The sequence below is a fragment of the Sciurus vulgaris genome (genome assembly GCF_902686455.1).
Source record: "Sciurus vulgaris genome assembly, chromosome: 2".
Classification (NCBI taxonomy): Eukaryota; Metazoa; Chordata; class Mammalia; order Rodentia; family Sciuridae; genus Sciurus; species Sciurus vulgaris.
This window is the reverse complement of record NC_136462.1, coordinates 28,541,466-28,563,875: the sequence shown is the minus strand read 5'-3', so window position 1 is coordinate 28,563,875 and position 22,410 is coordinate 28,541,466. Positions and strand designations below refer to the sequence as shown.

The 22,410-nt window shown below is 40.7% G+C and overlaps 1 protein-coding gene across 19 annotated transcripts in view; it reads left to right on the top strand.

Annotated features, from left to right (window-relative positions):
* TTLL5 (tubulin tyrosine ligase like 5) overlaps positions 1-22,410 on the top strand; it is a 270,061-nt gene that overhangs the window by 44,094 nt on the left and 203,557 nt on the right. For 18 of the 19 annotated variants that reach the window (XR_013762165.1, XM_079129213.1, XM_079129214.1 and 15 more), the window contains 5 exons: positions 695-764; positions 1,214-1,298; positions 11,021-11,122; positions 12,832-12,923; positions 13,641-13,748. Coding sequence is in view for 18 of the 19 variants with exons in the window: in XM_079129213.1 (XP_078985339.1) it covers positions 695-764; positions 1,214-1,298; positions 11,021-11,122; positions 12,832-12,923; positions 13,641-13,748 (457 nt within the window). In the remaining variant the exon portion in view is untranslated. The remainder of the gene's footprint in view (positions 1-694; positions 765-1,213; positions 1,299-11,020; positions 11,123-12,831; positions 12,924-13,640; positions 13,749-22,410) is intronic. The other variant, XM_079129219.1, reaches the window with a different exon arrangement.

Sequence of the window (22,410 nt, the reverse complement as noted above, 5' to 3'; positions counted from 1 at the left end):
CTTGGGTGCTGTTAAGTGAATCCAGCAAACATTGCATTTCACAGAGGAAATGCTGAGATCCAGTGTGAATCTGTAAGTTCTCTAAAAAACTTAACGAACGCCTGCACTTGAGGATAGTCTTTGTGCACCTGATGCATTGTTGGCATACACCTGTAATCCCAGTGACTTGAGAGGCTGAGGCATGAGGATAGTGAGTTTGAGGCCAACCTCCACAGCTTAGCAAAACCCTGTCTCAAAATAAAAAGCAAAAAGGACAGGGATGTGGCTCAGTGTTAAAATGCCCTTGGGTTCAATCCTTGATCCAAAAAAAAAAAAAGGAAACAAATAGTCCTAGTGCTTTAAAATTTTCATTGTACTTTTATATTTTGGGAAAAGCAAGCTTTTATTTATTTTTTAAGTAGCTCTTCTTTTCAAGTAGCTATTTAATATGTATATAAATCTTTAAAGCTTTTTAGGTTATGTATTGTGTGAGAGGTGCTATATAAATTTATTCCCCCCTTTGCAACTGAATACCCACAGTGTTTATACGAGTAATATGTTATGTGGCCAACAGAATGTATGGGTACTTCTGGAGGAAGACTTTTCCTAGAGTTTTAGTTTTCCACATGATCACTTTTTGAAAGGTTAAAAAGTGTATTATAAATTAGAATTCCTGTGCATTTGTACCCTTCCATTCTTTCTCTTTACTCAATAGCCAAACCAGATTTCCCTGGAAGAGAACATCCTGGTCTCCCGTTACATTAACAACCCCCTGCTCATAGATGGTGAGTTGTGATTAAGCTCCAGACTAAGTTGGGTTAGATATTGCTAAATGTTTTAACCTTCTCATGGCCTTCTCTAATAAATTTTTAAAGCTAGTATGAATTTCTTGGAACCTGTGGCTCCAGAGATGAGGCTGGTTCCTTACCTACCACCAATGATTATTCTGAAGATAAAATGAGATAAGAAAAAGTGCTTTATAAGCTACAAAGCAATCAATCAATGAAAACTGCCTATTTATTTATATATACATATGTATATATACACTGTATATTATGGTATAATATCTATAGCATAGGAATGTAGTAGAGTTATTATTCATTCTCACCAGGCAAGGTGTGGGCAGTGTGGAGTGTGGTCTTTCTTTTATAGTTCTTGGTTACCTTGTCCTGTTCCTTCTGTGGCAGAAAGCAAATGAACATGTTTTTTCCTGTGCATCCAACCTTTTTCCTAGATTTCAAGTTTGACGTGCGCCTCTATGTGCTCGTGACTTCCTATGATCCTCTGGTCATCTATCTCTATGAAGAAGGGCTGGCCAGGTGAGACACTTTGTGTTTGGTGGAAGGGTCAGGTGGGCATATTGAAGTAAATCCACTGAGGAGTTTTCCAAGATCAGTCTGTTTATTTCTGTTTTATTCAATTCAGGAAATTAGAGTATACCCTGGCAGGCTTCCGATAACAGAAAACAATCCTAATACATTTCAGCCCCCCTTGCATGTCCACACAAAGTGTGTGTAAATGCACACCTTTCCCAGCAGGGATGAAGGCCACGGGGTATTGTCTTGCAATGATGATTGTTAGAAATATCTTACAGTATTAAGATAATTTGTCATTGTTCTTCAGAATAGATCCAGAAAGGAGGATGAAATCCCACATTTATTTACCTGTCATATATCAGACTTTTATTTTAATCCTGATAACAATCCTGTAGTTAATACCTTTTTGCACTTGAGGAAATTGAGACTTTGAGAAGTGAGGGAACTTATAGTCACTTTTCTGAGATCGCCCAGCTGGGTGGTAGTGGAGTGGAGATGAGAATCTATTCACTGGGCTGCTCAGGCTCTCTCAGGTTTAGTGCTATGCTGCCTTTCCCCCTTAAAATGCAAGTCATATACTTTGCAGTGGTCATATATACATTATTATCTTTTTCTCCAGGTGCCTTGTAGGTTTTAAGGTAGTGCAACTTACAAAATTAGTATGAGTTATACTAATTTGGAGTTTTGTTTTCCATAACCATAGGATTTTTTATATGTGGCAGTATTTCCATAAATAGTTTAAAATAAGTACATAATAAGTTTAAAATAAGTACATAAATAGTTTAAAATAAGTGACTTTGCTATATTTGTGTTCTTTTCCCCCCATAAAACTTTTTTTTTTAAACCAACTAGTCTGCCTTTAAGTTCATCTTATGTGCATTGTTGTAGGACACAGCAGTTTAGGATGTGGTTTGCATCTGCCAGCAGTCATGACAAGCTGTAAATCACAGTCTGTGCATGTTTCTGTATTTAGAAAGTGCATTTTGAAGACGCTAAATAGCTCAGATAAAAGAATGCTGCCTATTTATATACAGGTGATAAAGAAAATAGGTGGAATTTCTGTCCTCATAGAACTTAAGATTTAGCAACTGAAGTTTAGTTTAGTGGCTTTGGCATATTATTGAACTCAGACAACTGTTGTTTCTGAGTCATATTTTAATTATTTAATAAACTTAATTTCCTTTGATGTACCCTTGACTAGAATCAGAATGGGGAAGACTAACTAAAGCTTCTGGCTGGCTGAGTCATGTCTGCCCTTCACCTCTAGGTGGCAATGACAGCATTTATAAGCCTGTCATATTCTTGACTAAGATTTATGAGTTTGAGTCCTGGGAACACTGGAGGCTACGAGAAATCCATAGTCTGACCTCTTAGTCCCTTGAAAATCGAGAAGGGTTGGAAAACTAAAACATTTCCCAGTTGTTGGGTAAAGGTCTGAACCAGGCATCTGAGCGTGAGCTGACTGGTAGTGCTAATCAGGTCTTCGTAGGAAAGGAATTTTCTATAGTATTTATAGATTGTGCTCTCAATTTGAGTATAGACAAACAGACAGAGTAGGTTTGAGAGCCTCATTCCCATATTGTCTCGAACAAAAGAAGGTAAAGTACACCCCTAACTTTCACGCAGGGGTGTAAGGTGTCCATGATTTCAGTTTTGTAATTTGAGATTTCTGTGCTCTCTCCCTTGTCTCAGGAGCTTCTCCACTGTCCCTCCACTCACCCTAACCCCACCTGTCTCCTTTGTCCTACTCGGAAACTGATTGTGTCCTACCAGAAATTGATTTCTGCAATAGAGAAAGGATATCAAGATTATTTATGTGCACTGTTTCTCAAATATTGTAGCAATATGTTTTGCATAATATTCCAGAAATATTTCACCCACAACATTAGTGACCCTGCCTGTGGGTAAAATGTGGCATAGTTTCAAGACCTTTATGGTTCAGAGGACAAAATGAGAGCAGTATTAACATTTAACATAGAGAATAATAATAGCATTATTTACTAAAGAAATGCAAATGCTTTGACTACTGCTTGTGTGTTGGACATCAGAACCCACTGAATTGGAGTAACTCTTGCTTCTAGTATGAACTTAAAGAAATTAAAATGTATATGTGTGTGTGTGTATATTGTATATATACACATATACATATATAATAAAGTCTATACATGTGTATGTTTAATCAGTGGATGCTTTTCCTTAGAATAATTAGGAAAATAGCTGTGTAAATACTTAGACCACTTGACCCAAAAAACAACATGAATTAGCAAGACTTTGCAACATGAATTTGTTAGGTTTACTGGAAAGTATAGGTGAGTATCAGAGCTTTACGAAAGTCTGGTCCAAGGCAGCCCAAGGAGCTGTTTGCCAGAGTCCTGCGAGGGCACATTATTCTGTGCAGCGATTTCAACGTGCTCAGTTCCTGTGTCATCCTCACTGTGTACCTTGGCACATACCTGCTTCTGTTCCACCCCCAGAGTGCACTGGACTACTTACTGTGTCATTACATTCGACATTAGTCTCTAGCTCCTCCTGTCTGCAACTCCTAGTAATCTTGGATGACGTGCGCTTTATGCAGACGTAACTGAAGGTAATCAGGTTAGGATGAGATCTCTAGGTCTTTTTACTTTTAGGCTCAACAAGAAAAACCATAGTTTTTCCTAAAGAGACATAACTGGAGGCAAAAGTAGTTTCCTTCTTTAGAAAGGAAAGCTCTGATAGTGGATCATTTCTGTTTGGGGCTTCATTAACGCTAGGTGACAGAAAGTCCATTTCACAAGACAATTTTGTGAAATAAGTTATTTTATGTAAATTCTTTACCTTCTTACACTGAAAAGAAGACCCTGGTTTGTTTGTTTATGAGTTAGAGCTTTCAGTTGTCCTTGTTTTATTTCCACTGGAAGCTCTCACTGTTTTCTTTTATGTGGGTAGAATATTGAAGAGATGTGAAAATGGAATTGCCTTTCTGGAGTTTGGGTCCGGCGTCTTGTGGTCTGGTGTGGCGCCCCAGAGCTGCACCCAGCTTTCCAATTCCCCATGCACGTTGCCCTTTTGCACCAGCAGGGGACACTCGGTTTCCAAGGAGGGGTGCTGTTCTCACCAAAATGGTGGAGATTCCTTTTCCTTTCGGAGTGGAATCTTAAGAAGACTTTGTCCTGGATTTTACAGCTTTTGGTGGATCCAATATGGGGCTTAAATAATTTGACAAAGTACTTTTGGAGACAAAGCTATATCCAAATTTGCACTGAAACAGGGAAAATAAAAAGTTAAAAAAAATCAGAACAGAATTTGAGTTGAAAAACATATGTGTTGTCAGAGACCCAGTGATGGGTAGCAGTAACACTTTGGGGAACATGAAAGTGTCCAGTGGGGAACCAAGAGCATTCCACCCACGTTGTTGGACCCAGGGGACCCTGAATAGGTCTCAAATAGAACTGCTTCTTTTTCTACCTCAGCCATATTATTCAGCAGAAATGCAGAAAAGACCCCAAACATTTGTACTGCCTTCCCCTCTCCCCACCCCCAGTTCCTTCTTCAGTAGCCTTCCTTGCTAATTAACACTGGCTCCGCAGGGATATTTACCTTTTCTCTGTTGGATTCCTGTGGTTTTGAAAGAATTCAGGTACTCGCTGGTTGCCAAGGAATTCAGATTACCTCACAGGCTGCATACTGTCCAGAATCTGCCACAGCAGCAAGTGGGGGGGAAGAGACACCAGAAAGGGGGAGAAATCCTTTCCAGTGCTCATTGTCACCCTCCCTGGCAGGCCCATGCTGTTTGTGAAGTTTGAGTCATTTCTGGCTCTGAGGACAGAGGATCAGGCTGGTAATCCCCTCCCAGACGGCTCTGCTGGGCGCTGCCGAGTCACTGCAGTGTTTGGCAGCCTCTGAGCTGCAGCTGGTGGACAGCAGATCAGAGAGCTCTTGGGCCTCTTGCTCTCTTCCGTAAGATTTTTCTGGGTCAAGCCAGGATGAAGCCCAGTGGCTCCTGGCAAGGCTGCCTGAGGTGCAGTCCCTTCCTTGTCCAGGCCTCTCTGGCTCAGAATGGCTACACCTGCTGAACGATAACTCATGTGCCGCAGCCAGGGTCTCCTTTGGCCTGGCCTCCTCCTTTCTGTACATTTGTAGTGAATGTAGAAAAACTATTGAAGAAGAGGCTTAACTGTCCTGCATCTAGCCTCTGTGACTCTGACCTTAGGAGCACATGGTGTCAGAGTCTGAGAAGAACACAGTAGATTTCGAATAGGGGAAGAGAGTTGACAAGATCCCACTGACCCTCTCTGCTTGCTTTCCCATTTAGACCTTGGAACAAGCAACTCGGGTGCACTTTTGGTTTATGCTTATAATTACTACTACAGATACTCCTTGATTATGGTATTTGCCCTGATAAATCCATCATATATTTTTAGAAATGTCATAAATTGAAAATGCATTACTACTTCTACCCCGCTCACCACATGGCCCACGTGGAGGATGGGTTGTCAATCTCTCCATCGGCGAGGCTTCTCAGGGCTGCAGCTCTCCATGCAGCCCAGCCTCTCCAGAGGGCATCGTGGTGCACGGCACTAGCCTGGGAAGAGAGAAGTCCAAGATTTAAAGTATGGTTTCTACTGAACGCTGTCCCCTTTGCATCTCTGGAAAGTTGAAAATTGTAAGTCGAATGGTCCTAAGTTGAAATCTTTTCTTCAGACACGCACACACCTGATTTCTAGACAAATCATTACCATTGTTTTGATTCCAAGTAAGAAACTTTAGAAAACAAAAAGAAAGTGTAGCTTTTAAGAATTTATTGTCAGAATAGAGATAATGCATATTTGTTTTTTAGAGTGGTTTTAAAAAAAAACAAGGCATATGGTTCTGTGTTTGTCAGTAGGCTGCTCAGTAGCACCCAGGGTTTCAGAGTTAGCCAAGAAAGCAATACCCCCTCCCGCACCTGCCCCACTACCTTTTCTTGGCTTAAAGGTCAAGGCTGTGAAATTTTGTTCTGAGAGTTTTCCTAAATTTTCATTTTATTAAAAGAGAGATTCAAAACTCAATTCATCCTGTAAATTTCAGCCTACCGTTATATTAAGTATTTGCAAATTTGGCCCCAGGGTTGCCGATTAAAGTGTTATATTTTTTACTTTGTTGCTAATATAGAAACTGTGTTGAAATCTTTAGACCTAAATAGGGTGAACTTTAATAATATGTGTGAAGATCTGGTTTAAAGGTCACATCGCCTCTAGACAGTTGGCCAGGTGGAGACCGCAGAGTAGGAGAGCACCTGTCCCACTTGAGGGAGCCTGCCGTGTCGTGCCAGTAGGCCACTGATGCTGGGATCAGTGATTTTTTTTTTTTTTTTTTTTTTTTTTTAAAGGGAGATTTCTTTCTCGTGAAACTTAATTTTTTAGACTTCAAATTTTGAAACTATTTCAAACTTGTAGGATGGGGTGAAGGACTGCTTTTTACTTCGTGTCCAGAGACCCCATCTCACATTCTGCCATTTATTCATTAATGTTATTCATAACAAAAGGACCCAAGCAAGGATTGCATATTAGGTTTAATTGTCATTGCTTTTGACTTCTTCAGTCTGGGTCAGCTCCTCAGCCTTTCTTTCTTTGACTTTCACGACCTCAGCAGTTTTGAAGATTATAGGCAGTCATTTTGTAGATTGTCCCTCAATTTGGGTTTGTCTATATTTTCTCATGATTAAACCTAGGTTGTGCCTTTGGGGCCAGAATACCACAGAAGTGATGGTAGTTCTCATTGCATTATATCTGAAGGCACATGGTAACTGTTTAGTGTGGACTGCTTGGTGAGGGTGGTGTCTATCAGATTCATCCACTGCAAAGTTACTTTGTCTTTCCCTTCATAGTATTTTCTGAGGAGATACTATGTAAAATCTCATTTTGTATTTCACCTACGTTTTTTTTTTTTTTTTTTTTTTTTTTGGTGGTGTGAGGGATCAAGCCTGGGCCTCATACATACTAAGCAAGTGCTCTACCCCCTACTTTTCATTCAGTACTTTTAATGCCTACTGATATTTCTTGCCTGAATGAATTATTTCTGTAGTGGTTGTCCAATAATGGCTTTCTATTTACATCATTCCTTTTGCTTTTATCATTTGGCATTTTACTTCAAAGAAAAGCTTTCTCTTCTTCCCTGTGTTTATTCATTTATTTATACCAGTGCAGACTCAAGCAGACTCAAAGATTCCTATTTTATTGAATGGGTTCCTTTATTATTACAACTTATTTTGGTGCTTCAGTTTTCTCAGATTTGGCCACTGGGAGCTCCTTTAAGCTAGCTTTTTGTGACTTCTTGATTATCCCCATTTTTCTTTGAGCACAAGGTGTTTTAGGCTCATCTTGTTCTTCTCTTATCTAGCCCTGGAATCAATCTTATCTCCAAGGAGCACTTGTTGCTCTGTTGTGGAGAATAGTCTTTAGAAATGAAGATGTGAAGCAACAATAGGTGTTGGCGAGGATGTGGGGAAAAAGGTACACTCATACATTGCTGGTGGGGCTGCAAATTAGTGCAGCCACTCTGGAAAGCAGTATGGAGATTCCTCAGAAAGCTTAGAATGGAACCACCATTTGACCCAGCTATCCCACTCCTTGGCCTGTACCCAAAGGACTTAAAATCAGCATACTAGAGAGATACAGCCACATCAACGTTCATTGCTGCTCAATTCACAATAACCAGATTGTGGAACCAACCTAGATGTCCTTCAATTGATGAATGGATAAAGAAACTGTGGTATATATATATATATATATATACACAATGGAATATTACTCAGCTATAAAGAATAATAAAATTATGGCATTTGCAGACAAATGGATGAAATTGGAATATCATGCTAAGTGAGATAAGCCATTCTCAAGAAACCAAAGGACAAATGATCTCGCTGATAAGTGGATGATGACACATAATGGGGGGTGGAGGGGGGCAAGAATGGAGGAAGGAGGGACTATATAGAGGGAAAAGAGGGGTGGGAGGGGTGGGGGGGAAGGAAAAAATAACAGAATGAATCAAATACCATTACCCTATGTAAATGTATGACTACGCAAATGGTATGCTGTTACTCCATGTACAAACAGAAACAACATGTATCCCATTTGTTTACAATAAAAAAAAAAAAAAAAAAAAGAAATGAAGACGTGGATGCTAGGTGGATTCATCACTCTAGGACCTTGCGATGGACAGCCCTAGAAAGCATGCCTGTGTGTTTATGTACATATGCACATTCACATCTATATTTTTTTATCTCCATACATTGAAAGTAGGAGTTCAGATTAGTACTTCCAATTCAAGTTCAAAACTACAGGGCATGTAGTAGCTTTTTCCCTTTCTGTATTTTTGTGTGTCAGCTCCAACAGTGAGAAATCTGTGTTCCATTATCTTCAACATATTTATTTATTTACTTAGTTCCCTCTAATGTAGTCCATCTCCTGACCTTGCCAGTCCATTACCCACTCACACACTCTCCCTGTGTGGATTTAGAGCCCCGTGGGGCTGTGGCCCTACTTAGATAACCTCCTGTGCAGCCTGGGGTTTCCCTTCCCACACCATAGACCATTTACTTATGTGGGCCCTGGCTGCCACTGGGCTGCAAGAAGGAATGTTGATCAAGTAATTCAAATTAAAAAACAAAACAGAAGCCTTTGCAGGTTAATCAGATAATCAGAACTTGACTAGTAGACCAGATCTGAGACTACTGTGACTTTGGTCTGGACAATTTGAAGGAATTGGTGATCTGAGATGCATAAGATCTGTTTAATCTGGCTTTAGTGAGAGCTATAAGATCTAACTGGTTGGGAGGTGGGGTGAGCACACATCCCTGCCTCTCCTCTATATGGTCTTCTGCTCGTCCACTGGATTAGTAAATAGCAATGCCTTTGTCCTGTGGAACTTTTCTGCTAAGCTGAAGCTTTTCCCTCTAATTCTTCCTCCTTTCTATAGAAGCTCATTCTGTGACATTAGTAATATCTTCTTTGCTAGGGTTCAGAATGAAGCACCCCAGCAAAAGAAAGATGAGAAAGAAGATAGATGGTTTTGTAAAAAGGTATGCTCTTGAGAAAATGAGCCAGGAGTGACAGATGTCTTGCTTAACAGATGCAGCTTACTCTGGGCTTTTACCAGGCTTTTCCTGTTGACCAAGGTAGATCAGATACCCAAAGTCAGAGGGTGAAGACCCTCTTTTCCTGAAGCAGAACCTTTCTCCTCCCTGGCATTCATTACTTTTTTGGGAGAGAGGAGGATGTCACTGTGAGGAAACGTCTGGTCAAGGCTGGTAGCCTCTGGGGGCCAGGCTGTGCCCCTTTGCATTTCGTAAGAATTCAGAGTTGTTGTCTTGTTCCCACTTGGAGGACGAAGACTAGCATGCAGAAGTGAGTTTACTCACCACAAGTGACACGATGGAGAGTAGTGATAACTCCTAGTAGTTTCTGGAAAATCTGAAGTCTCTCTCAAGCATAGACATAATGCTTGTCAAACTCTTGTCCTTGAGCCATATATGCCTGGTCAGAATTTTCTTTGTCCACATCCTTTTTCCTGGTCTCATGTTTGTTTATTTTAGTTTTTGAGTTAAGTCCTTTTTTTTTTTTTTTTTTTTTTTTCTTTTCACTTTCCTTTCTTTGGCTCTTGTTTATTTCTGGAGCAGGGAATTAGGGAGCGGAGATGGTGGGTGGGTGAGAAGAAATAGAGAAGAGGAAAATTTTTAAATGCTGACCTTTAATGTGGTAAAAATTCATGTTGACTTCATAGTCTGGGTAAGCATATGTAAATAATTTGTAAATCATCTGAAAATAAACTTGTGGCCTTCCAGGTTTTTTTCACACACTTGGAATATACCTCTTGGGAAAACCACTTGAGGGGAGGGTGGTATGGTTATAGAGGTATGTAAACAGGGATTGATATTTACCATAATTATTTGCCTTGAATGGCCTTTTGTTGATATTGAGCATCACTGGAAAGTTTTCTCTTTCCCTGCTTAGTTTCTTCAGAGGCATATGTATTTTATGCCTTGGTCTTCTTTTGATAGTAGTGCAGGATATCAAGTTACTTCCCTGTTTTCAGTGGGTTCCATGTTTAATCCCTCTATGCCTTCATTCCAAATTTAAGAATTAGTCTCTTGCACTGTGCCCATATTTATGCTGTTCTGCTTTGTCTACTGTTACCATTATTGTTCTTTTTAAATGAATATTACAGTTCAGTTCTGTTCTTTCTGTGGGTGTGAGTTCTGTGTCTGTACATTTCTGTGCTGTTCCCGTTTTCTTTTTGCGTACTTTTTCTCCATGGAGTTTAGTATCAGGCACTGTGGGGACACTCAGTAGATACTTCTTTACCAGCTAATGCCCCATCATCCATAGCATCCTTTACATAATTTTTCAGGTTGGGCATAATTATTTTCCATTTGTATCCTTCCTATTCATACAAGGTTTTGTATAAGAGATGCAGCATCTCATAGTGATTAAGATAATGGATTTTGGATTAGGGGCAAGTTGCTTCATCTCTCCAAGTCACATTTAGTTTTCCTATCTATTTTATAGATTAGAGATAATAAGACCTACTTCATAGAGTTGTTCCAAGGATTGAATTAATATGTGACATATATTAAGCAGCCTGGGGTTGGGAGTTGGGAGGCATTTAGCATTTCCTTTATCATTGTGATATGGTTGACCCTCACAGCCCTAGCCTGTGTCCTTGAACCTCTGTTCCTGGCTTTTAACATGTGTCCCTTCTTTCAGGTTTGCCACTGTGCGATACGACCAAGGAGCCAAGAACATTCGGAACCAGTTCATGCACCTGACAAACTACAGCGTGAACAAGAAGAGTGGAGACTATGTGAGGTACTGGCTGTGTCTGAGCCAGAAAGCAGGGAAGGCAGATTGAGACATGGTGTTTAATAGTAGAAAGTTAAAGTGCTGCTCTGGGGCTCCATGTGAGGTTTCTGTTCATGTAACACTTATGGAAAGCTGTCAGGGTCATGTGACAGTTGTGAGGCGTACCTGGTGCTGCTGCCCCACTGTTTGCCCTGCTGCAGGGTCACCTTTCTCTACTAAAACGTGCTTTCATCATTTTGTGTTCTTCATTGTCTTCCCCTCACGAGTAGTAATTTCATAGGCATATAGAACGTTGAGAAGTCAACAAGTGAAGTCATTTCAGCACTTGGAAAACATACCCAGAACTTGACAAATATCTGTACTCTTGGACCCAGCAGTTCCATTTCTAGAAACTTAACCTTAAATGAGGGTTGTACGCATAGGATCAGAAGTAAAGAATGTTTATTACTGTGTATTGTTAGGTGGAAAAGCACATTATGAGGCAGTACATGGAACTGAATTTCTTGCATGAATATTTCTGATAGCTAGAGTTATTTATTTTTGCTAGAGGTGGAAAAGAGAAAAGGATATGTACTACTTAACTATAGGGAGTGGGATTGCAGGTGGGTGATTTTTATTTTCTTTCTGTGTGCTCTTACGTATTTTCTAAAACAAGTACTTATATGATCAGGAAAAAAATTAGGAAGAAAATTAAAAGAGAAATGAGGACATCTCAGAAAAGATTGTGTCAGAAGGGAGCACCAACCCAGCTGTGTCAAAATGTTCTTTTTGCTTAATTTTCTTTCATGCTGGTAATTTTGCCAAAAAGTGAAAAAACAGAAAAGAAACCCAAACAGTCACTTTCTCCTCAGGCTAAAAATAGGTGCCTAGTAGGTCCAGGGAAAGAAAGAAGGAAGGAATCCGGAAGTGTTGGGATAGGTGCTAAAGCTCTTAGGCCCCACGAGTGTCCTGTGGGCCGGGTTAGTTGGTCAAAGACATCACATCCTTCCCCTTGGAAGATGAGAGAGGTGCAGCGAGGTGGGACGGCGGGAGGGAGGGGGCGCAGCCACAGAGCACGTGTTGCAGGTGCCAGGACTCACAGTCTCTGTGGGAGTCACTGCCTTCGTGCACTGTCGCAGTGGGTGCTTCATTGCTCTTCCTGCCACTCTAGTGCACTCTCCCTACTTGGTGCCTCGGAAGGTAGGAAGAAGGCCCAGTCCACCACTGGAGAGGAGGGAGCTTCCTTCACATGCCAAAGCAGTTCTGTGTAGGGTGAGCCCTTTAAAGTGTTGTGCTCGATTAGCTCACTAACCCATTCCAACTCAGTTTGGTCTGAAAATGGCATTCAGGGTGGTTTCGTGGACTCGGTGCACTTGAGTGACATTCACTTTAAAGGCTTGATTGTTAATCCATTTTTTGTTAAATTATTGCAACCATTCTTAAATTTGCTTATATCCTTTCACATGTTTCTTCCACTCTTTCATGATGCATAATTATTTGGTTAAGGAAGAATTTGCTGCCTTCTCCCTTACCATTTTCAATAAGGGACACTATATGCATTTTAATTTCCACATAAGCATGACAAGAAGGACTGAGAAAAATTGGGTGAGAGGAAATCAACAAAGTGAGTGTTTTTCTAAAAACTTCAAAGGACCAAGAAAATTGTTCATAAAGAATCTTGTTTTTTTTTAGCCAGGCCTGGGGGCATATGACTTCGATTCATTACTTTGTTTCAGTTGTGATGATCCAGAAGTGGAGGATTATGGGAACAAATGGAGCATGAGTGCTATGCTTAGGTACCTGAAACAGGAAGGCAGAGACACAACTGGTGAGTAGTACCAGATCATTTTCCTTCCTGACTTTGTACAACCTTACCATGGCCTCTTGCCAGGAGTTCCACTCCTAACTACAGTGTATTGCTTAGGTATCCAGTGGGATGATTGTTCTTGGTGTTACTTTTTCTGTAACCCCATTTCCTTTTTCTTGTTTCTAGTTTGGAAGATAACTTTCTGCTTTAATCTTCAGTGAAGGGTGAATTCACTAAATTGTCAGCTTTTTAATAAATTGCTTCCCACTACATTGTCCCTGAGTTAATCTCTCATTCCTGTTGCTAAGTTGGAGAATGAATGGGCAGAGTGGAGTCTGAATACAAGACTTAGAAGTCAAAATGGGCACATTGCTAAACCTTGAGCAGATGGGAAGCACCTGGCAAAGAAACTACCTCAGTTCACAAGAGAAAGGGTGATAGGGGAGGAGGGGAAGAGACAGAGGCTCCTTTTCCATTCTGTGTCTGTCTTCTGTCAAAGGAAGGCTGCCTGAGTGCATCCCCAGACATTTCCATTCTTGACTGCATCAACCTATTTATGGATATAGCTGTCCCTGTTGGGTGTATTCTGAATACTGCTGTATAGAGTTGTTGTTTTTATTTTTTATTTTTTCTCTTTTTTCCCGATTGAGCACACATGCTTTTCCAATTAGATTGTGACCTGGAATCTGTTCCTGCTAGGAACCAGGTCTTTCTTCAGATTTACATTTTTTTTTCCAGCATTGATGGCCCATGTGGAAGACCTGATCATCAAGACTATCATCTCTGCTGAGCTAGCTATTGCTACAGCTTGTAAAACCTTTGTCCCTCATCGCAGCAGCTGTTTTGGTAAGGCACTCTGCAAGAGGCTTGTGTGTTTTGTGAAGAGGGTCTTGGGGAGTTGGGATGAGTTCTGGGGTAGAGAATCTTAATGATTTTTCGGGAGTGAGAGTTCCTTGGTGCACTTTCTCTCTGAGATCAGGTAGTGTGCAGATCCCGCTAAGAGGCCAGTGGTGAGCTTAGCTGGAATTCCCCCTGGGAGTAACTCTCTTTCTGTGTGGGAAGCAGGGATTAGAACTGAATTGTGGGTCTCTCTGTCATGCAGTCAGAAAAAGTCTGCAACGGACTGTACAGGAATCCAGCTCTAACAAATATATTCCAGAGCTCTTTGGCAGCCAGACTGGGAGCTGTTCCAAAATGCTCTGGCTGGTACCAGTGTGTGCTTTCTTCCATTTTCTGATGACTCCTCCTTTTTGTTTTAGTCTTCTTTCTAGTGAGTTCCTTTCCCCTCCTCCCACTCCTGCTTTTTCTTCTTCCTCCTCCTCCCCCATCCCCTTTTACTTCACCCCCAACCTGATGGCACAGAGAAGGAGAAATAAACAGTTCGCAAGCACCGAAACAGCAAACCTGTTTCCTTCGGACCTGCTAGCTGTGACAGTGGCACTGAGGGTGCCTGTATATATTTGCTGTCTTTGTGGATAGGAGCTTGTTAATAACTGCCAGTGTGGACATCTCTAAAATCACATAAGATTTCAGCCGCTCTGAGGCCTGGTTAGTAAAGTGTGCCAGGGTCACCCACCAGTACAGAGAATGCTTAAGTGCGGTGTGACTAATACAGCCAGCAAGGACATCAGAGGTACAGCTTGCTCAGGAGGCAGAGCAACAGGAGAAGAAAGGGGAGAGAGGAGAGGGAGGAAAGGGGACATATTGGGGAATGATATTGGCCAAATTGTCTTTTATTGTATGTATGTATGAACAAACCCCTCCATTATGTACAACTCTGATGCATCAGTAAATCGTGGAGAAAAAAGAACATGGCCTTTAGAGCCTGACAGCCTTCATTTTTTTTTTCTTTCTTTTATTTATTGGTATTGGGATTGAACCCAGGGGTGCTCTACCACCGAGCTACTTTCCTGCCCCTTTTTATTTTTTATTTTGAGACAGAGTTTTGCCAAGTTGCCAAAGCTAGCCTTGAACGTGTGATGGTCCTGCTTTAGCCTCCCAAGTCACTGGGATTGTAGGCATGTGGCGCTATGCCCAGTGGTCTGATGGCCTTCATTTGAAATCCATTTGCACCCCTTACTAGTTGGGTGACTTTCAGCAAGCTTTTCTAATCCTGCTTTCTCAACTATAAGGTGGCAGCAACGATGGTATCTATCTTCTAATAGGCTCATGAAGATGGAATGAAATCATGTATGCAGTGTTTGGCACCATGTCAGGCCCTTATGCTAAACTCAATAACTTCTTTTTAAATTATTTTTTATAATTATACATTATATTTCTTAATTTCTTTAATGGGTTATCATAGTAGCCTGTACTCAAGAAGCACTAAAATAGATGTACTATTGAAACTCTGAATAGAAGCTGTGGATAAATCAGGACCTACAGTTGCACAGGGAAAAAAGAGGTTGTAGTATATTATTAAAGTGTGTATCCAGATGTTGATGTCTTCCTAAGTGACTCCCAAAGCTTAAGTAGTAAAATAGAAACTATATGACCTTTACAGTCTCTAAGGATCTGATCACAGCTGACTTTTCTAGAATTCTCTTTTCCCTCTTGTACCTTATACTTCAGCAGTTCCCTACTGTATCTCTTGAGCACACCAAGCTTTCGTGTCTCGGGTCTCAGTTTTGCTCTCCAGCTAGAGCACCCTACAGTCTGCCTTGCACACTCTCATTTCTTGTCTAAGACTTAGCTCCACCTTGCCTCTGGAAACCTTGCCTAACGTAGCGCCTGCTCGTATTCCCTCCTTCGTGTTGCAATGCTTTGTTTACGTGTATACTTCCCCGGTTGTCTCCGAGTTTATTCTTGAATTCTTAACAGTCACTGAAGGATTGGTCGAGCCAAATCTTCTGCCATTTCCCTGGGCCTCCGAGGACTTTTTCTACCCCTTTGCCTTTGTACCTGCTGTTTATTCTGTGTCTGGTCTCCATTTCTCATGTTACTTTACCTAATAGCTCACTGACATCCTTCAAGACAAACCCAATTCTCGGCTGACCTTTTTCCAACTCTACTAGTCAGGGTTAGACTCTCCCATCCTCTAACCAGCACTCTGTTCATAACTTTGCAGTAGTACCTGTGTGTCATCTGGTGTCATCTTTGTGTCTGTCTCTCTCCAAATGAACTGGAAGCTTCTTGAGGACAGTAACAGTGACTCCATTGGTTTTGCCCCTGCAGTGCCAGGCAGCATCATTTATTCTTAGAGGATACATGGAAATGTTCATTGAATGAACAATTGGCACTTGCTTTAATTGCTTTTTGGTGGCTTGACAGTAGGTTTCCCAATGTACCTGGGTTGGTAAGGGCCTAGAACCCTTAGAATTATCACAATCTGAGGATGGGAGTGGGGGCATAGAATGTAGTGTCAACTTCCAAAACCTCAGATTGAAGTAATAAATAAATACTTCCACATCTACTTGAGGATAAATTTCACATAGTTGTTGGTGTGAAAATCTTTGTTCTGATCAGTTAATCATGGCAACTTCCCTGAATGTTTCTTTTTCTAACTTGTTTTATTACCTGATTAATTTTTTGGAAGCTTAGGAATTTATTGAACCTCAAGTCAGTAGAACATTTCAATGTGAAAGAAGCAGTGACTTTCTCTGATTGGTGAAATCCCCCCAAGTCCATTTGATCAGCATGGGTCTCCCTTCCCCTTCCTGCTTGTGTTCAGCTTCAATAAACCAAGTGCATCTGGACTTTTTTAAGTTGTTGACTGTCTTCTTGGCTTCTGTGGTTCTAATTCCACTTCCTGTCAGCCCTGGGATTTTGTGTGCTTCATTAACCTCCCCCCCCTCCACTGTCAGATATGATTTCGTATACGTGTGTATATTTGTGTCTCCTTGCTTCCCTCTGACTCTTAGCTTCCCTTGGGGTTTAAGTTACAAGGAGTAAGCTTTTTTTTTTTTTTTTTCCTTCTCTCTTTCATTTGTGTTAGAATAAACAGGAATTGAGAGCTTCCCAGAAGATTTTGGCTTCAACAGAGTGTTGTGCTTTCAGGAGAAGCAAATAGTCCAGAGATGGAGTTCCCTATATTCATTTGGTTGTTGTCCCTGACCTTCCATCTGTGGCTCTGTGCCAAGAGCACTCCATTACCACCTTGTTTCTGTCCTGTGGTTTGTTTCTTGCCCGACCACCTGTGATGTCTAACTCTGTTTCCAGATACTTTCAATATTCCCTTTCATTCCTTTATTTATACATTTTAGCTTTCTTCCCCCAGTTCTTGCTGTTTGAAGACAGTTCTTGCTGTCTTTCAGTAGTGCATTATCATCAGCAATCTGTCCCTCTCAAACCAAAATTTACATGGGGTGGTACATACCTATACTTGTGTTATATTGTCAGTGTTATGTACAGATGTAAATATGGTCATTTAAAGCTTTTTCATAGATTTGTACATCTAGAAAGACTTTAGAAAATAATTAGTTCATATATACAAAGGGAGATCTTGAAAAATTAACATGTCTCAGGTCTTAGAGCTAGTGAGTGAAAAAAGAGACAGCCTGAAGAGCTGGGCTTCAGAGAGCTGGGCGTCAGAAGTTATATCGTGGTAATCGTAGTATCTTGATCATGAAACTTCATTTATGTAATGTTCGATGCCCACCTCAATGAAACAGATTTTTGACGGTTATTCTTTACTGCCTTCCAAGATGGTGAAAATATGACCATATGTGAAATAATATGCTTCAATAGCAGCTTTTTAAAATATGCTAAGGGACTTGGCACTGTGAGATAACTGACTATGAGAACAGCCTTTTGACCAGTTGAAGAAAAACAGCCAAAAACAACAGGATGTTAGCTGTCCTTTAAAGATGTTCCTGCTGACAGTGGTTTTATCTTTGTGTGTGAAGATGGCTAAAGTGATGCACTGTGATCCAGTGGAATCCTGTGGATCAGAAGTGAGACCACTTAGGGAACTTACAGCCTGGCCTTGTTTTAATCAGAGACCAGTGAGGCGTGAGCTCAGGGCCACCCATGCCCAGTACATCTCTTTGTTGAATGAAATCTGGTTTGGCCTTCTATGGCTTCCTCGGCGTAAACTGAAGATCTTAAAGGGAGCAGGCCCACAAATGACTATCGAAGGACTGAACGTATGTAGTACACATTCTCCAAGAGTGTAAACCACTTGACCTCCAACTAAAAAAGAATGAAAGTCAAGTGTTCACTTTTCCCAAGATAATCTCCTTTTCCAGTTTATTCCTTGCTTCTATTTAGATGGGAAGGGAAGTTGACCCTAGAAGGGACTTGCAGGTTATAGGAAGTACCTACCGTTTGTCAAGCAAACAAAGGTGATTTCCTCCAGTTCTAGCAGTGTCATCGGTATTTATTTTACCCTATACCATATACCATAAAATGGGTTAAAAAAAAGATTTAGAAAGGTTAAATAAGTTATCCTAGGTCATGCAGCTAATAAATGGCAAAACCAAGTTTGGGAGCCAGGTCTCTCTGGCTCTTTCTCCACCCACATAAAGACAAGTTCTGATGAGCCTGCCACTTTTGGCATGCCTCATATCCTGGATTCTCCTCTGCTCTCTTGTAACTAGATCTCAGGAAAAATGATATCATCCTTTCTAGCAGATCAGGACTCTGAAAGGGCACTCTTACCCTCTAGTCAAGAGTACCCTCTCCTAGATAATCCTCTCAAATCTGCCTTTATGTCTGGTAGCCAGATACCATATTGATCTGTTGGACTAGCTAGTAAATTGTCTGTGGCCTTTTTCTTTAATTTCATTCATTTTCATGTGGGATCTTGGTCTGCTTTTTTCCAAAACTCTTCTCATGGACCCCATTATAAAGACCTCTCTTCACTTTTACACTTGAATCCAAAGCCAAGGTGAAAAGAACTTCCTTTATACAAAAGGATTTCAGTGACAGTGAGTACTGGCTAATGTCAGCACTTTCCATTGCCTCTGGGACTATAACTTCAACTGGGACTTTATTTCTGGGGAGGGTTAGTGGACTGTTTCCACAATTAGTGGTGTGACATGTTTAATAATCTCTCAGGCCTTGGATGAACTATTTTATGTCAAATCTTTTTTTTCCCCTTTCTCCTCCTAGATCATCTTTTGTCAGTTTTTCCTTAATATATTTTTAATATGTAAAATTTATATTGAGAATTTCTTTAATTTTCTTCTTGATTGGTGGTATATATTATTCTCAGGTCATGTGGATCAGGTTATTTTGGGGGGAGTAGCTGCAGATTATTTTCTTTCTCAAAAACTGTATGGTTTTTTAAACTTAAGTTTTTCTTCCTTTCTTTTCTTTTCTTCTTTTCTTTTCTTTTCTTTTCTTTTCTTTTCTGTTTTCCTTCCTTCCTTCCTTCTCCCCCCACCCCCACTTGCTTCTTTCCTTCCTTCCTTCTCCTGTGTGTTGGTTATGGAGCAGGCTGCTTGGTATATAAGGATGAAGGAAACATGGCCCTTGCCCTCATGGGATGGGAAAGAGCAAACATGAAATGATAAATGACAGAGCAAATAGTAGAATGAGCATAATGCTCTTGGAATACACAGAGTTACCACCTCTATCTAGGGGAGCCACAGAAAGTCATTTCTGACAGGGGAGTATGATAGCAAGATACAGTGTCAGGACACGATGTGGCATTTTTTGAAATGGTATGAAGTGTGACTAGATGTAGCCAGCATGGAATGGGGGTTTAGAAGATAAGGTCATACAGGTGGATTAATACCAGATTGTAAAAGACTGACAAGTTTAAGTTCATCTGTAGGTAATAGATAGCTACTGGAAGCTTCTGAGCAAAGAGTAATAGGATTATTTTTGTTTTCTTTAACTTTTATCTTAATTCAAACCAGAGCTCAAAATGACAGTTATAACAGGGGGAGTACTGTACAGTATTACTAGCAATGACCAATTTAAAATCCTTCAGGAACCAATCTGACATTAGTATTTATTGCTGGACCAATTCACTGTCTCAATGTGATAGATTTGATTTTTTTTTTTTTTTTTTATACCAGAGATTGAACCCAGGTGTAGCACTGAGCTACACCTCCAACCCTTTCTATTTTTTGAAACAGGGTTTTGCTAAGTTGTTTAGGGCTTTGAACTTATAATCCTCCTGCCTCAGCCTCCAAAGTTGCTGGGATTACAGGCGTGCTCCACCACACCTGGCCAGATTTGGTTTTTTAGAAGGGTAATTCTGATGGCAATGGGGAGGCTAATGGTAGGTGCAGTAACTGCATAGCGAATCTTCACGAGGTGACCAGGCGTTCCTACTCAGGATTCCCCAGGAGAGAGGAAACAGTACACTCCCACAGATACCTCCGCACAAACATTTACAGCAGCTTTATTCATAATGGCCTACAACTGGAAACAACCCAAATAGCCATCAAATGCTGAATGGATGTCATGTGGCATGTTCATATTATAGAATACTACTCAGCAAAAAAAGAAATGAATTATATTACTGGCACTTGTAAATAAATCTCAAAAGCACAGTGAAATAAGCCAATCTCAGAAGGCTATATTGATTCCATTTATTTGATTCTCTGGGAAAGGTCAAAAGGAGACAAAAATCAGATGTGGTTGCTGGGGAATGAGGGAAGTGTGGGGATTGACTGCAAAGGGGCATGAGGACACTGTGATAATTATCGTGTATCTTGACTGAGTGTTTAAACAACTATATACATTTATCAAAACTCATCAAACTGTTCACTTTAAAGGGGTGAATTTTATTATATATGTCATACTTCAATAAACCAGTTAAGACAAAAAACAGTGTAGATGAACCCCAAAAACGTGCTAAACTAAAGAGGCCAGACTCAGAAGAGTATATTTTGTATGATTCCATTTATAGGAAATTCTAGATAGGCAAAACAAATCCATGGTGGAAAAAAAAATAGGAATTGTGGTTGTCAGGATTAGGGGTAATAGGCCAGGTATTTACCAGGAAAGGGCACAGGGAATCTGTGCGGGGTGATGGAAATATTCTGCATGGGCTGATGGAAGTGTGGGTTACGTGGATGCATCCAGATACCAAGACTCATTAAACTTACCTTAAGGTCTTTCGCTTCATCATTGTAAATGATACCTTTGAAGGGTTAGAGGAGATCTGTTGGGTTTAAGAGAAAGAAAGAGAGAGACTTGGTTTGGGAGGTGGCAGGGAGAGTGTTTCTAGCTTTGAGACCTGGTGAATGGGGTCACCATTTTCCAGGATAGGAAACTAAATGATTTTGGGCAAAGATACCAAGTGCTGATTTGCTGGTGACAATGTCTAAATGGTAGTTGGAATTATGGATTTGGTATCTAGGAGACACTTGACTAAAGATAGTTAAATGTTATCCTCATAATATTAATTGTAGTCATGAGAATACATGAGCTTACCCATGAAGAGAATAGAATTGAGCAAGAACGAGACCTGATGATGTCAGAAGAGAAGGATTAAGAGGAGAATCAGAAGAGAGCAGTGTCCTGGAACCCAAGGAGGAAGGAAGTTCCTATAAGTAGGAGGTGTCAACAGTTCCAGATACTTGGGTTTAGTCGTTAAGGCCTTCTTTGGTGATCACAGTGAGAACAGTCCATTACTAGATGGTTGACACAGAAGCAGATTTTTATGGGTTGGGGAGTGAACAGGAATTAAGAGAGTTCAGACAGCTAAATGTAGAGTGCTGTTTTAAGAAGCCATGTTTAAAGCAATGGGGAGAAAGGGGTGTGAATGTGAAGCAGAAGGTACAGTGAAGCAGCCTTTTACCCCAAATAGTCTCATTTTCAGGTTTGCTTTGGTTTGACCAGGGGCTGAAGGAAATTTTTCCTACCAAGGAAAATTGTCCTGGGGAAATGCTAAATAAGGTTGTATCAACTGTCTTGGAAAATAGTGGCTCTGATTAGAGGAACAAAGAGAGGAACTATCAGCACAGGAAAAGCCTGGCTTGCTTGCACCCAGTGATGATAGGGACACTAGTAAATCCCATCCTGGATACTGAAGTTTTGAAATTCTGGACCTGGCTGCTTAAACACACAAAAATGAAAAGGTGAGGAAGCTTGATATTCTCAGCACAACCCTCTCTTTACCTTTTATAATCTTTAGCATTGGTAGAAAAGTTCAGCCCTCATTAAAAGGATAATTAGGAGGGCTTTCGTAGCCTGCTGCTGTCTCAGTCTCTTGTCACAGGCTGAGTTGATTATTCAAGAGAGAAAACAGATGCACAGCGTCTTTTTGTCCCATTTCTCTTCCCTGATCCAGCCTTTTAAGTGAGCTGGTGTTGTAATGGTGTCACGTAGCCACATGTATTTCTTCTCCACTCTTTGGTTACTGCAGATTCAAGCCTGATGCAGATGTAGTTAGCTTTTTTACTATGGCACGCTCCCCATAGACATCATTTAGCACCAACAGGTTTTATTCACTGGGGTGAAAATTAGTTTAGCACTGTGAAGGGAGTTTTCTCTCTTAGGACAATTTTTTTCTCTTTCACTTAACCAAAATATTTGTTCTCAACGTTTCCACTGAGGTTCCTGTAATTTGCCTGTGATTTGGGGAAATGGTTAAGCAAATGTGGTGCTT